A 15,970-nucleotide genomic window follows, 5' to 3' on the forward strand; every position below is an offset into this window, starting at 1 on the left:
CAAAGGCTTGCCGACGGCACATTAATATGCCGGAGCAAACAGCTTCACAAAGTGTCGGTGCTTACAGAAAAAAGACCATTTCAAAGGTTCCTATAAAGTGCAGACTCCTGATTTGGGGACTAAGGAAGGATGTAAGATAACAAATGCCAATCTTATCTTTTGGTGGATGCTCAGGGGAGGTGCAACTTCTGTGCAAAGAGGAGAACTTGGCAGGTCCCATAAGAGAGTGCCTATCTCCTCTTTCTCCTGAACTTTGAGGGGTGGGACCATAATGATGGGACAGGGGAAGGGTGATCTCATGGTCCTTGTGTCGCTGCAGTGGTTCACACCGAGGGGAACTGTGCTAGTTTAAGTATCAACTTGACAAAATCTAGAATCACCCAGGGAGAGTGTCTCAGTTGAATTATCTAGTTCAGCTTGTTCTGTGGGCATGTCTGCAAGGAGTTTTGTATTGATTGTTAATTGACCCAGCCCACTGTGGGTAACACCAATCCCTAGTCTGGCCCCTGAACTGTGTAAGAGTGATGAAAACTTCCTGGGTGAGCAAGCAGTTGACACAGGTGCCTTGTTTCTCTCTGTCCTTGGCTATGGATGCTGTGTGACCAGAGCTCTCAAGCTCCTGATGTTGCTACTCCCCTGCAATTATGGACTGTAACCTGGAACTGTAAGCCAAATGGCCCTCTTTTTCCAACCTATGTTTCTATGGGTCAAGATGTCTTATCACAGCAACAGAAATAAAACAAGAACAGAAATCATTATCTCATTGACAATGTGACTCCCCACAAACTCCAGATAGCTTCCGTGGTCTAAGCATTGTGGTGGGAATCCCCAAGGACGTGGCCCATGAGCATTGTCTTTAAGGGATGGTTGCTCACAGCAGGCAGCTTTGCCTGATGATCTGAGTTCAATCAACAGAACCCACATGGAAGAAGGAGAGAACCAACTCCTGCAAGTTGTCCTCTGACCTCCACAGTGCACACACATACACACTTACACAAACAACAAAAGCCTGAGTGTAGAATACCTGCACTTCAATAGACATCCTAGCAGCAGAGCCGCCCATTTCCCATCTACTTTGGGGCAACTGGGTACAAAGTCTTCTCTGTCTGCTTACGAGAGACAGAGTGCCACAGAAACCATGACTCTGCTGAGTCAGAACTGTAAAGAGAGGCGTCACTCTCCACTTCTTAGAGCCCAGCACCTGCACAAGAACGAGCAAGGCTCCAGTATAGAGGAATGAATGGGGGGGGGGCTCCTCGCCTTGCCTAAGTAGACGTCTACAACTGAAAAGGACTTACTGCCCCAGCACTGTCAACTCTGGTCGGTTTCCCTCAAGTTCCCTCCATCTGCACCCATTAAAGTTAGTCCCCTCAAAACCTGGGAGTTCATTCATCCCGTTTCAGCCCAGAGTCAGCCACTTCCCATTAGAGTGAGACACATTATGCAGGCAACGGAGAGATCCAGAAAACATCTGCTAAACAAAATCAGAATTAATGGCAAACACCATACAGATCTTGATAGCTGAAGTTCCCCCAGATGCACAGAACAATAAAGGGGCCATTAGAGGCAGCTGTCAACTGGGGACTGATTCCAGGGACTTTCAGGAAGCCAGGGTCCCCATTTCACACTCAATGCGGGCAAGTCCTGTTTAGTTGAGGGGATTTGCATTGCTAAGTAGCCTAAGTACCCAGTGTCACCAAGGCTAAGGGTGACTCTCCCTCCTTTCCTCTCCCCTGAAAACAGCAGCATCCTCATCCTTCCAGTCTCTCAGTTGCCTTCCTGGAAAGCCAGGTCAGGCCAGCTAAGGCCGAACACAGTAAGTGGAACATCCTTGGGAGGACCAGTAATACAACATGACACCCGGGCGCCCAGCTCCGAACTCAAGCCCCTAATCACAGACATCTGGAATAGCTTACAGATCACCTCCTGCCCTTCAGAGATAGCTGACAAGGGCTGAATTATCAAAGTCACTTGCTCCAAGAGCTCGAGGGTGCTCTATGGCTGTAATTCAAAGTGATGGGATCAGTCAGAGAAAAGCGCTGGTGGGAGCCGATGGATTCTGGCAGGCACAATCAGCACCTGCCCTGAGTGAACATGGGAGTGGCTCGGAAGGACTAAGGTTGGCAACTCTTCGCTGTGAAGTTTCAGAAGAGGTTGAAATTAAATTTTAGGTGTCTGGAAAGAGGTGTAAAAAGAACCATGCTTGGGTTCTGGAGATGGCTCAGTGGGTAGAAGGCTTTCTGTGAAGGCATGAGGCCCTGAGTTCAGATCCCGTCATCCATGGAAAATTCTGGGCAGGGTGGCATGATTGCACCCACCTCACCATTCCAGACAGGCTCAGCTCCTGGTGCCTGGCCGCCGAGGAAGCCATCCACTTGCCTGAATTGGCTACAGCAGATCTCATGAGGGCACCGAGGGCAGTGCCAGCCCTGAACACCAGCAAAGTTTCATCCCATGGGAAGCTGATTTGGGGAAATGCTTCCTATTATCTTCCCTGCTGAGAGTGTATTTAACACAGAAGAAGCCAGAGTGGTTCTGCAGCCCAAACAAACTCCTCATCTGGTTGTTTGAGTTCAGCACTTTTTGAACTAGGGTATGGGTACCCTAGGGCTGCTGTATTCAAGCACCACAAGCTAGGAGGCTTCAGAAGCAGGAACTCATTTTCTCACAGTTCTGAAAATCCGAAGACCAAGATCGAAGGAGGCGTTGACTGGACCATTCATAAACCCTCTCTGAAGACTCTAGGAGCAATGCCCCCATGCCTTTTCCTAACTAGTGGTTGTCAGCGATGCCCCGTCTCTACCTTCACTTGGCATTCTCCTTCTGCATCTATATATGAAGCTCCTACTGCCCCTCACGCATGGAACCAAGGCTAGCACTGAATCAATATGACTTTACCTTAACTTGGCTCGTCTATTGTCTGTAAGACCCTAGGAAATAAGGTCATGTTCACAAACTCCAGCTTAGGACTTCAATATACCATTTTTGTTAGTCTGTTTTCTTTGAGAACAGAGTCTCATAATATGGCCCCACATGACACCAACTTTATTTGAACCTGAAGTCCTCTCATTAATGCATCGCCGAGGAACACCTAGTGGATGTACACAGAATGTGTCTTTTCTTTTTATTAGAACCTATTAGAATATAATGTCACCAGAGAAGGCAACACACACTGAAGAACTATAACGGTATTTTTAAAACTAGTAGTAACAATTCAGAATATCTCTTTTAAGTTACCTTTTTAAAATCTAAAGGCCTTGGGTCCTCACAAGTATATCACGAAGATAAGACCAGGGCACACATGGGCAGCTTGTACATAATTCAAGAATTAATTATTCCCGTGAGGCTGATGGAGAAAAAGTCACCACCAGTCTTACCCAGCTGTAAATTGGGAAAGCTACAATAACAACCAGCCTGGCAAGATACATCCATGGGTCTGATAGTGGTGTGGACACTATGGGCCTTACCAACCACTTCCTGATAGAAGGCCTGCTCTGCAGGAGGAGATATGTGACTGATACTGCTGTAAATCTGGCCAAGAACCCATGGCTGGGGAGCTCATGGGCCCTAGGGGGAAACTGACTACTGCTGTTTTATTAAATGGACATAATATCAAACTAACTTCGGCTCCCAGTGAGTAGGATCAAGATGTTATTGTTTCTCCACACTCTCTGCCTTTGCTGGAGAAACTTCTTTGTGTGGTGGACAGTGGTTAACACAGAAAGTCACAACTGGTCACCGTGTAGAAAATAAATGACTGGAGTACCCAGCCACACTATTGTGCCAAAGGCTTAGAAAACATCAAGAAAGAGGGGCAGAAAGATTTTAAGACACCAGAAAGGACTGGATTGAAATTTTGGACATTCTAGGACCACTGCACTTGAACTCACCTCAGTTGTAGCTGCCTACATGAGATCAAGCCAGTCAACATTCTAGCATGGATGGGGAGGGGCTCACTGCTGCCTGTCCATCACTTAGGAACTATTGACGGCTGTTGGCAGCTAAGAGAGAAACTCTTCTTTAAGGGTGTGATATCTAATAGATTGTCTATACCTGAGTCGATGATCTTACATCCACGTGCATACAGGCATCAGAAAGCAGACCCAATAGTTTATGAGAAAAAGGACACAAAGTTGGTGAGGATAGAGGTAGGGGTGGATCTGGGGGGAATTAAAGGGATGGGGTGAATATGATCAAATGACATTGGGTCCATGAATGAAATTCTCAAATATCGCCTTAAAGAAGAAACACATATAAACAAATTACTGGCCTTGGCCTAGGATTGTGGGGAACACGGAGAAGAACAGAAGAGAAGAGGTTTCTGCTGTTAGGTGATGAATAGAATGGATTAGCAGCAGAAGCCAAATACTTCAGGAAAGAGTTGGATGCTATGAAGCAGAGATGACTTGGGATGAGGCACAAAGCATACAAAGCATAGTGCTGTAGGAACATTAAATAGAGTCACAGGCAGTCACCTCCCTCGTTCCAGCCCCCTCGCTGAGGTTCAGCCTAAACTCATCACCTCCCAGGCTAGTGCCGGCCTCTCTCACATCTCACCACACTTATTCAAGCACCTCTGAAAGTCATAGTGGGGATTTGCGTTGGGTCATGTGTCTGTGACATTAACTGTCAGGTAGGTAGAGCTGCTGCTCCAAGTTATAGAAATTAAACAAAACACACCTACATGGAAAACTCTCTTAGATTCTGTTAGATTCAAAAGTCATTCAGAGTGATCTCTCCTGATCACTATGGACCCTCCTGGGGTTTGGTAAATCGAGCATAACTAGCCTCTCCTGTTCCAAGCCAAGTCAGAGCAAGGATTCAACCCAACAGTTATTCCGCTAGACAATCTATTTCTGTTGATAGGAATAATTTGGTAAAATTTTCACAGCACTGTTATTATTTTTATACTAATATACTGTTCTGAAGATTAACAACCTGCAAAACCCAAGGCAGTGAGTTCTCAGGTCCCCAAACACTTGCAAATACCCTTCAAGGCCCCAACTTCCCTTTCTCACTGCCGTGTGACAAGCATTGACACCAAGCTATTTCAAGAACTCTTAAACACTCTACTTTGACAGAAGAAAAGAGGAGAGACATCGTTCACAATAGGAAGAAACTACATTTGTGATGTAGGGAGAGACTTGCTTAGTAACAACCCAAGAAACATGTTCCCAGTTAGTCACTATGGAAGCCAAGGCTTAGAAAGCAGGAACTGTGATGAAGACAGCATAGCCCACGTGTCTGTGCCCTTTCTGGGGTTCTCACCGTCATCCTTTGGGAAATTCTAAACCCTGAGAGTTCAGGGAGGACTATTATGTCTTTAGAAAGAAATACATATGACTGTCCCAAACTCCAGCATAGTCAAAGACGTTTTCAATACACAGACAGTAAGATTACAAAGAAGCTAAATTTATATGTGAGTCCTTCATACAAATTAATTTCAGACATTCTCAGGCAGGGTACTAACGCAAATAACTTATTCAAAGCCACACAGGGCATGCCAACTCCTACCTTCATGCCTTCTCTCCTGCTTACAGTCACTACTCCCAGTGGGAAGGGAATTTTCTAAAATGAAAACTTCCCCCCATCTACCTCCATCTCATTTAATTCAGTATCAATAGCCAGAGAATGTGGTTTGCCCCATTGAAATGGTCCAGAGGCCACTGTACACTGAGTCCATGGAAGCCAGAAAATTCCTGCTAGAATCAGATTATCCAGATCCTTTGAATTTATGGTTCCAGAGCATGGATGCCAGCCACTCGGGTGACAGGTATGGACTGCACTGCCAGGATGTTATCAATGTTATCTTAAATGCTCGTACCACAGTTACCCCAGCTTCTCGTTGCAAAGCACATGGTGCTAACTAACCAGGAGTGTTTGGCTTAGGAGCCAAGGGTGTTTCTCTACCCCATCATCACTCTTTTGGAGACAGTACCACAGAGGAGGATGTGGTTAAGGCTAAAACCAAAGCCTCTGCGCTAGACTGAGAATACACTACGGTTTCTGGCTTTATTCACTCCCCATCCCTACAGTAAAGAGATGATTCCACAAATCACACAAAAGACATTCTCTCATTAGAGACTAGCTGTTACTGAAAGTAAAGAAGAGAAATTTCCATTAGAAGATTCTGAAATTGCCATTCGTACATGCTTACCTCTGAGACCAGAAAACAAATGTGCCAGAGAAAGGCTGGCAGGGAAAATGGAACATCGTGGAATTGTTTTCAAAGGGGGAAATTAATTGGTTATTTCTATTCTGGCTTAGATGAAGCTATAAAAATCTAATCAGAAACATTTTTCATAGAGGCTTTGCCTGCCCAACAATGAAACTCCCCAAACCATAAACTATTTGTGTGTGTGTGTGTGTCCCTATTATTAATGTTTTCTTCTGGGTGAAACTCAATGACTTCAAACATCACCCAGAAATGAGAGTCTTCTTCAGAGACCATAGATGTGATGGTGAATGAACCAGTTCCCAAGAGCCGTCCCTGATACTTGAAGGCAGAAGCCTCTGCTCTCACAGGCAAACCCAGCGTTAAGTTCTTGGGTCTCTTGAACCAAAGGCAAACAGCTAGCATGCAGGAAAGACCACATGGCGTTTCAAAGAACAGGCTGCCTGTGGTCTAAGTTCACCTTAGCTTCATCAATAGTGCCAAGGATGATATAGATGTAAGTAAATTTTTCCTACCTTCTCTTCTTGTGACTTCAAAGTCTCTCGTTTCCTGGAAGAGAAAAGAGACGTGGTTTTGAAGAATAATTCAAAGATACCGAAGGTACAGAAACTTGCAAATGATTCCTGTCTTGTTAGTTGCATTTTCACCAAAAGGTGAATCCAGTAGCAAGGTGGGACAGTCAGCAATGTTGGGTCTCCTAACCTCACACAGCATATGTACACACATGTGCACATACGTGTGAGTGAGTGCACAGACACACACTTGTAAATATAAACAACTTATTATTGTGGAAATTGTACATTTTAAAAATACATTATTGGGACCGGAGAGATTAAGAGTATACACTGTTTTGCAGAGAACCCCAAGTACAGTATCCAGAACACCTGTTACTCCAGCCCCAAGGGATCTGATACACTCGTTTGGTCTCTTCCAGCAGCTGCACTCATATGGACACTAACACCCAACACAAACATGCATGAAATTAAAAATAAAACTAAAACAATTAAAAATACATTGTTAATCATGGATCTTCTTTATGTAAAGTTTGAGCCAGTTTAGCTCCAAATATTAAAAAGGATAGATAGTTCCGGGATGTGGTTCCCATGCTCAGCCTCATCCTACGTGCTTGTATGGCCCCCAGGAAAAATAGTCATGCCGTGTAAGACTGTAGTTCCCAAAGGCTGAGCTCTCACGGACAGTCTGGCTAGTGAGTCTAGGTCACCAGGCTAAGTCAAGCCCTTTGGCTTACCCAGTCCTACCCCAGGCATCTTTCTGATGCCTGTGCTCTGTACAGTGCAATAAGCAAACTATTTCAGAAACTGCCCAGGTGCCACGGACGTCTGCATTAAAATTCAGCTGAACAGGGAGCTTCAGAAGAAATACACATTACTGAGAAATCAAAGGGCGATTTGCCTTGATAAATGCCAGCATTTCAAATTCAGCTGGAAACAAGGAAAATTATTTTTTAAGAGAATCTTTGAACATGGCACTGAATAATGGGCAGCTTTTCAGGCAGGGCACAGGAAGGGAGCGTGCACCGGGATGGGAGGATGAGAGAACAGGAGGTCACACGCTGAGTGGGTATAAGGTAGGCTGGGGGAGAGGAGGACAGTCCCCGGGAGAAGAATTAAAGGGAAGAAGCTAGAAACACACACCATGGTTACATAACGAATATGAAGAAGCTACAACTCATCATAAACTGCCGCTTTCAAATGGAAACCACAAGGCCGAGCTGAGCTGGAACTTTGCACTGTCTGCTAAAAGAAAGCAACAATGTGGCCCTCCACCTCCTCCCCACCAAGGCCGCTCAACACTGCGCGGTAAGCAGGTGGCACGGTCTTTCCCACCTTGGCATTCCTGAGTGGTCAGGAGAGGGAAGCAACAATAGAGACCATCCTGGGAAGTCTCCCCACCTCTGGTGGTAGTTTAAAATGTCATCTTGCCATGCCTAGGATGACCTGGGAAGAGAGTCGCACTTGAGAATGGGAGGAATGGACTAGCTCATTTGGACTGTGGGCATGTGGGGGGGGGTTGTCTCGACAGCTGATTGACAAGGAAAGGACCCAGCCCATCGTGGGTGACACCACTCTTGACGAAAGGGGTTCCGAACTGCACAGGAGTGATGAGAGCTAGCTGAGCACAAGGCACAAGCGAGCAAGGGCGTGTGCTCCATTTCTCTCTTGGGGGTGGATATGACGTGACTCGCTGTTTGCATTCCTGCCTCTACTTCCTCTCACCGACGGACTATAATCTGGAATTGTAAATCAAATAAATCCTTTTCCTCCTAAGTTGCTTTAGGTAGGATTTTTTACACAGCCACGGAAATGAATCCAGACCACTCTAATGACTTCTGTGAGTGAAAAGCCCAATGGGGACCAGTGGAAGACGCAAGTCACACGAAGGCAGGTAAACTAACAGAAACACAACACTCAGCAATGCTGGGTCTCCTGACATGAGGATACAAAAGGGCTTCCTGAATGCTGGCCCCGGTGAGGACGACCTGGGTCAGGGCAATGGCATGGAGACAGGAATGATGATACGAGATGTATAAGCCCAAGGCAAAGCCATCATCTCCCAAGCTGCTCCTTAGCAGTCTATTCCTGGGCCTGGCAACTCTACCCCCTAGGAACCACCACACAGTGCTGCGAATGGACAGGTAGTCATAGTCCGCTCCTGCGCTGCCAGGAAAACCTTTACGAAATTGCTGTTGTGGTTGCGTAAAGCATATACATTAAGGAAAGCTGGTGTGTATATGATCCTGTATCTTCTCAACTAACACGGCCTTTCTAATAATTTCTTCATGGAATATGAAGGGCTGGGGAGATGGCTCAGTGAATGAAGCACTTACCACGCGAGCATGGGACCTGAATCTGGATCCCCAGACCCTGTGGAAAGTGAGGGATGGTCACATGCATACGTATATCTTTGGATGAAAGCATGCCACAGCACATGTGTGGAGGTCTCAGATCAACCTGAGTTGGTTCACTTCCTTCCACCATGTGGACGTAGGGGACGAACTCAGGCCATCAGACTTGGCGGCAAGCACCTTTACCTACTGAGCCAGATTTAAAAACCAGGCACTTGACCAAATTTCCTATTGTTTGCCATAGGTCTCCTCTTTGCTTTTTGGGGGGTTTCCATTTGCAGCTTTTATGAGCTGCTGAGGTTCCCTAACCAATGAAAAGCAGCTACAGTTCGCTGTCCTGTACTCTGCACACAGCAAGCCTCATCTCTGTCCTTAGTGCCCATTTTCGGTTCTGCTTTCCCTGTCTTGTTAACTTCTTCCTTAGCTAGAATCCCAGGACTTGGGAGACTGAGGCAGGAGGATTACCACAAGTTTGAGGAAAGTCTGTATTACATGAGTTAAGGCCAGTCTGAGACACGGCACGAGACTCTGTCCCCACCTCCTAAAATAAAAAATGTGCAGACACAATGAGCACTTTCAACTCATTTCTGACTTCAAAGAGAAAATCTTTAGAAGCAAGTCTTGGGCAGAGATGTGTGAACTATGCTAGTGCAATCAATATACATTGAGTTTCACGTAAACAATGCCCTGGGTGAAACTGCCCGTCCCCTTGCTCGCTTATCTGCTGACTGCTTCGCTTTGTTGGTGAGAGGGCTGGGATGGAGCCAGTATCTGTTTCACTCTTGCAGCCTCAGGACTGTAAGAGAACAGGTGCTTGATACATATTTGTTGAAGAAAAAATAAAATAAAATACATATGTCTTGAATTTTATCAAGTGCTTCTTCCGCATTTATGGAAATGGTTTTTTGCCTTAGTTTCATTAATAGGGTGGTTTATAAAGTAGATTTTATAACACTCTACCTTTCTGGAATAAGCTTTTCTAGTTTGTGATGCACTTTTAAGAACACCATTGTGGTGGCTAGAAGGACGGCAGGATCATGTTTCAGCTCCTAACACCCCTGTGGCAGATCACAACCATCTCTACTTCCAGTACCAGGGCATCTGAAGCCCTCCCTCTTCGGGCTTCCACAGGCACTGTACACACGTGGTGCACATATACACATGTAGGCAAACACCCAAGCACGCATAATTAAAATATACACATATTTTAAAAATGTGATCTTGGCCAGACAGGGGTGGTGCATGCCTTTAATCTCAGCACTCGGGAGGCAGACACAGGCAGATCTCTGTGAGTTCGAGGTCAGCCTGGTCTATAGAGCAAGTTCCAGGATAGACTCCACAGCTACTGAGAAACCCTGTCTCAAAAAAACCAACAAAAAAAGAAAAAAAAATGTGATCTTGAATACTGTCTGCTGTGATTTTTAAGTATGTTTCATATTGATTCATCTAGGATTTTATACTCATAAATAAGGTTGATAAAACTTTTTATAGATTTAGGAACTTAAAGGATTCTAGCTTTATGTAATGAATTTAGAAGTTTTCCTATTACCATGACTTGATACAGCTTAAATAAAACTAGAAAAGATTGGCATCGTAGCCTGGCTCTGTAAACACTTGGCAGGCTGGACAGGAAGGCAAAATTCCTGGACCAGCATTGGCCACAAAATGAGACCTTGTTTCAAACTTGAATAAAAGTGATGTGGAAGGGGGTTGCCTGATCATTTACGGTTTCTCACTCACATTTTTCTGTTCTTGATTAAACAGCGAAGAGATTAAACTTGTCTAACTTCTGTTATTTTGGTCAGCGGCCAGGTGATTGTAAAATCCCTAAACCTGACTCCAAAGCTGATGGTGGAGCCAGGCTGATGGATTAGAAGCTAGCAGCTCCTCCTGGCTCCCAGCAGCTTGTAAACAGCATCTCAGAGAGGTGGATGATGGGAGAGACACTCTCAAGTTTAATATGGGGCAGACAAGGCTGGGAGGAACCTAGACAGTCTTCTTCTTGGAACGGGTGAGAAGCACATCAGTGCTGAGGCTGTGGCCTGCAGGGGTGTGGCGGAGAAAGCAATAAGGGGAAGAACGAGAAAGAGAGAGACACCTTAGGTAAGGGGAGCGGACACAAAGTGGAGTCTGATCCAAGGACAGTGTGGCTTCAGTTCATGTGGGAGCTACCTGCTGCTCTGCCATGTTCAGCGTTAAAATATTGTGACAGGAGGGTCATGAGGACCCTGTGCCTGCACGTGCTGCTTTGGGAAGCAGAAGTCTCCACACTCCCCCTTTCTCTGGAACACACAACAAATAGTGCCATGCTATCTTGGCCAGCGTCCCCATTATGACTCAATGTGGCCCTGGGACAATGCACTGAAATGAGTCAGGCTATCCAGCTAAGAGTCAGGGCAGACTCCTCTACACACATCCTACTCCTGCTCACACTTCAACACATTCTTTACCTCAAAAAAATAGAAGAGATAAAAACTCTAAGTCAATGGCCAGATCAGCATGGCCAGGAGCAACCAGACCCAGTCCTGGACATCCACCTACGCTACAGCAGCCGTACAGAGCACCATACCTATAAAGCACTGTGGGAGAGCGGCTTCTAGAATACTTCAGTTCATATAGAACTGAGTCTATCCCATTGTCACTGCTGTCCATGACACCCCTACCCTGATTTAGTAGAAGGATCCCCACATTCTCATGCCCATGGAGAAAGCAAACACCTAGACTCTGGAATCGTATGCACTGTGCCAAAATACACTAATCCTAACAAAAGGAATAACAGAAAAACTGTACTACGAAATCCAACCAGAAATGCATTCAGCACATAGGACATCAAGCTGATGTCCAAAGATACCACCAAGACCAAGAGAAGGCTCCTTCCTAAAATGCCTCTAATATAAAATTAGAAGAGATTCGTGAGCAACAGGCCCACAAATCTCAACACAGAAAACACAGAAGACCAAGGCAACATGACTAATCCCCAAAGTCACATTCTTTAGCAAATAACTACCAAGATACTAAAGTAGAAAAAAATGTAAGATAAAGAATTCAAAATGATGGCTCTTAAAACGTACCTATGAATTCCAAGAACTTACAAGGAAACAGATGAAAAATTAAAGAATACAATGCAGAATATGAATGGTTTTCTCAATAAAGAGAGTGGCAGTGAGGGACAAGGAGCAATCTTATAAATGGAAACCTCTTTAAGTCAAATTAAAAACTCGCTGCAAGGCCAATAAATGAGATTGAGAAGAGCAGAAGATTTTAGAGTTTGAGAATAATGTTGAAAAAAGAAAACAATCACACAATAGTTAAGAGAAAATAAATTATGAACAGACATGTAAGAACTTGTGGCATGATTAAAAGACCAAACTGATTTTTTTTTAATGGAATGAAGTGGTTTTTTTTTTTTGGAATGAAGTGTTATAGCACACATTAAAACCATGTTTATAAAATAATACCAGACATTTCCCCAAAGATCTGGACATTCAGGTACAGGACGTATTTAGACTCACAACAGACACACCAGAATACACAACAAAGAATGCACACTGCAAATTGCAAGGGTTAAACACAGCTACACAGGTAAACCCACCAGAATAACTGGAGTTCTTTTTCATCAGAAACTCTTAAGGATGGAAGCACATGGAATAAAATGTTCCAAACCCTGAAAGAAAACAACTTCTAAACTGTATTACTATAAAGCAAAGTTGTTCTGGGAGCTGAACAAGAAATAAAGATTTAACAATATAAGTATAATATAAAACAATTCATGATCAGTAAGCCAGTATTATAGGAAAAAACTTAACGAAACGTTATATATACAAGAGAATGAACAAAAATAACCAATAGCAAGCAGGAAATAATAACTTCTAGTAGAAGTATAGATCATCAAGAAAGAATTCAGAAAAAAAACAACATCAGAAAAATAACAAAATGACAGGAATTAGGATATACGTTTAGTTTGTCTCTCTGACTATATGTGACCTCAATTAAAAGATATGAAAGAGATGTCTAGATTAAAGCACAAGATCCAATTGTTTGCTGAATGCAAGAAACACACTTTACTGGCAAAGACATATACAAAGAGTAAGGCTGGGAACTGACATTCTAAACAAATCTTGAGGAGAGCAGCAATACCTATGCTTCTATCCCACCAAGTAGACTCCAACCAAAAATTAGTCAGTAGAGCAGACATCAAAGAACGTTCCCTGAATGTTGGTTCACCAAACGAAAGGACACAAGCACCACTGAACCAAAAGGAATAGACAGACATCACTATACTAGTACTGGATAACATCAGATCTCCACTCTTACCACTGTAAGTCATTCAAACTAGTAATCAACAATGGAACTTCAGAATTAACCCATACTATAAATATACTATAAATTAACTGGACTTAACAGACAATTATAGAATGTTCTATCCAGCAACTACAAAATATACCTTCTTTAAGTAGCACATGGAATTTTCTTCAGAACAGATTTCCAGGTCCAGCATGTCTGGCCTGCAGTTCATGGGCTATATGCAACACATACAGCCAATTATACAAATGTAGCCTAATATAAAATCATAAGCTTGCTTAAATATTATGTGATGTTTTTAAAACCCTTTTGTAACCTGTTTGCTCAGTTCTTGAGCATGAACCTTTTAGACAGCAATTGTCATATTGCAGTGTCAAAAGTTTGAATACTCCTTCAGTCATGAATGTAAGACTTAAACTTTTAAAAATAGAAAAGCTTCTTGTGCCTTGTGAGATAACAATAAGATAATACTAGATATCAACTACAGATACTGCATAACACATACAGAAACTTTGAGATGTTCCATCAGTAAGACACTAAAGAAATTGGAAAAGAAAAATTTTTCCTAGATTCTTATGAAAATGGAAATATATCAAAATCTGTGAGATCCAATGAAGGCCATCCTATATATATATCTTACATAAAGTAAGTTTATATAAATGAATGCCTAAAAGAAAAGAATCAGAGAGATCTCAAGTTATATAATGGTATACTTCAAGATCTTTGAAAAACACAATAACCTAAATCCCAAGCAAAAAAAAAAAAAAGAAATAGAAAATTATAACTGAAATTAGTGAAATAAAGCCTGAAAAACACAAAGGTTCAATCACAAAAGACTTTTTTCTTGAAAGATAAACAGGATTGACAAACCCTTAGCCAAACTATCCAAAAGAAAGATAGAGGAGACTGAAATGAACAGATTTGGGGTCAAACATGAGCGATTACAGCACAAATCACCACAACCAGGGATCACCAGGGATCCCTTTGAAAACTTAGCCCTAATAAAGTGGAGTATTAGAAGAAATGATTGCACCTTTTGGTATACATTGCCTACCAAAATTAAAGAGGAAATTAAAAACTTCAGCAAGGGGAACTGGAGAGGTGGTTTAATAGTTAGGAACTGAGGGCCTGGGTTTTGTTCCCAGAACCCACATGGTGGCTCACAAACATCTGTTACTCTAGTTCCAAGGGATCCAACACCCTTTTCTGACCTCAGCAAGAATCAGGCATATGTTTGTATGTGGCATACAAACATACAAGCAAGGAGGCAAAGTACTCCTCCACATATAATAAAAATAAATCTAAGAAAACCTCAGGAAATAAAAGAAAAAGGAATGAGATTGTGTAGGAATAAAGTCTCCCAACAATAAAGACCTCAGTACCAGATTCTCTGCTGAATTTTACAGACATTTGGAAAACAAATGATGCTCTTCCTTGAGCTGGTCCATGAAATACAAAGGATGAGGCTGATTTTGAATTCATTCTGTGAAACCACTGTTACCTCGATACTCGATTTGGGTATGGGCACAACCAAAACTTAAGACTGCAAACCAACGTATTTGATGGACATATACAAAAATCCTCACCAAATATGTACAAACCAAATTAAATAACATGTTAAAAATATCATATGTCACAATCAAGGTGGTCTTATTCTTGAAACGTCAGGATGGTTCAACAAAGGCAAATCTTGGATGTAAAATGAATCATGAACAAAAGTCAAGTGACCAGCTCAATAGATCCAGATAGAAACAATCCCTTGACAAAATTCAACACACCTTTAAGAAACTTGGTACAGACAGATCATGCCTAAACCAAGAAAGAATACACACACCTAACCCACAACCAACATCATAATGAATAGTAATCAATTTAAAACATTTTTCTAAATTTTTCTTTTAATCCCACAGACAGGATTCAGAAAGTGGTTGCCCATTGGTGTTCACAAAGCTCCCCTGAAAGGTCTGTGACTAAACTGGACACACACAGGACAAGGGGTCAAGAAACAAGGAAAATATAGTCCAGGCTTACAAAGTGAAAAGTGTTTTTAAATAAACTCCAAGTAATAAAATCTGAGTACAGACTTCAATGGCAACATGATACCAGGGAGTCAGAAGAATGGCCTTGCTACACAGACAGGCTTTATAGCATCACAATATTCTCAAGTAATTTGTGTACTTGAATAGATCAAGATGATCTACAAGCATTCTCTGTGCCTAGGAAAAAAATTGTAATTCACGAAAGCCAGAAGAATTATTCTTAAGGCTCCTTACACATACTCTCCAGCATCCAGTCCAAAGTTACCAAACATGACAGAGGACAGCATTAAACAATGAAAACCCAAGAAAAGAGACCTCAGGTTATCTAGACTCTACATCAGCAGACACAGGCTGCAGAATATGGCTAAAGTGTTGAAAAACAGAAAAAAGGGTTCTAAGTTTCTGCATAAAACAGGAATCCATTAAAAGAACCAAGTGGACACTCTGAACTGAAACTCAAATAACTGAGAGAATTAATCAGATTTAACACCTAACAGAAAGGACTTGCTGGGTGAGAGGCAGGTCGGGAGCAAACAATCAGACTGAAGAACTGTGGTGAAGAAACACAAGAATTAAAATTATATGTGT

The 15,970-nt window shown here is 42.8% G+C and overlaps 1 protein-coding gene across 1 annotated transcript in view; it reads right to left on the minus strand.

Moving 5' to 3' along the window:
- Fstl4 (follistatin like 4) overlaps nucleotides 1–15,970 on the minus strand; it is a 421,500-nt gene that overhangs the window by 367,840 nt on the left and 37,690 nt on the right. Inside the window, exon 3 of the mRNA XM_075992673.1 lies at nucleotides 6,691–6,724. Coding sequence (XP_075848788.1) covers nucleotides 6,691–6,724 — 34 coding nt within the window. The remainder of the gene's footprint in view (nucleotides 1–6,690; nucleotides 6,725–15,970) is intronic.

The sequence above is a fragment of the Microtus pennsylvanicus genome, chromosome 11 (genome assembly GCF_037038515.1).
Source record: "Microtus pennsylvanicus isolate mMicPen1 chromosome 11, mMicPen1.hap1, whole genome shotgun sequence".
In the NCBI taxonomy this organism is placed as follows: Eukaryota; Metazoa; Chordata; class Mammalia; order Rodentia; family Cricetidae; genus Microtus; species Microtus pennsylvanicus.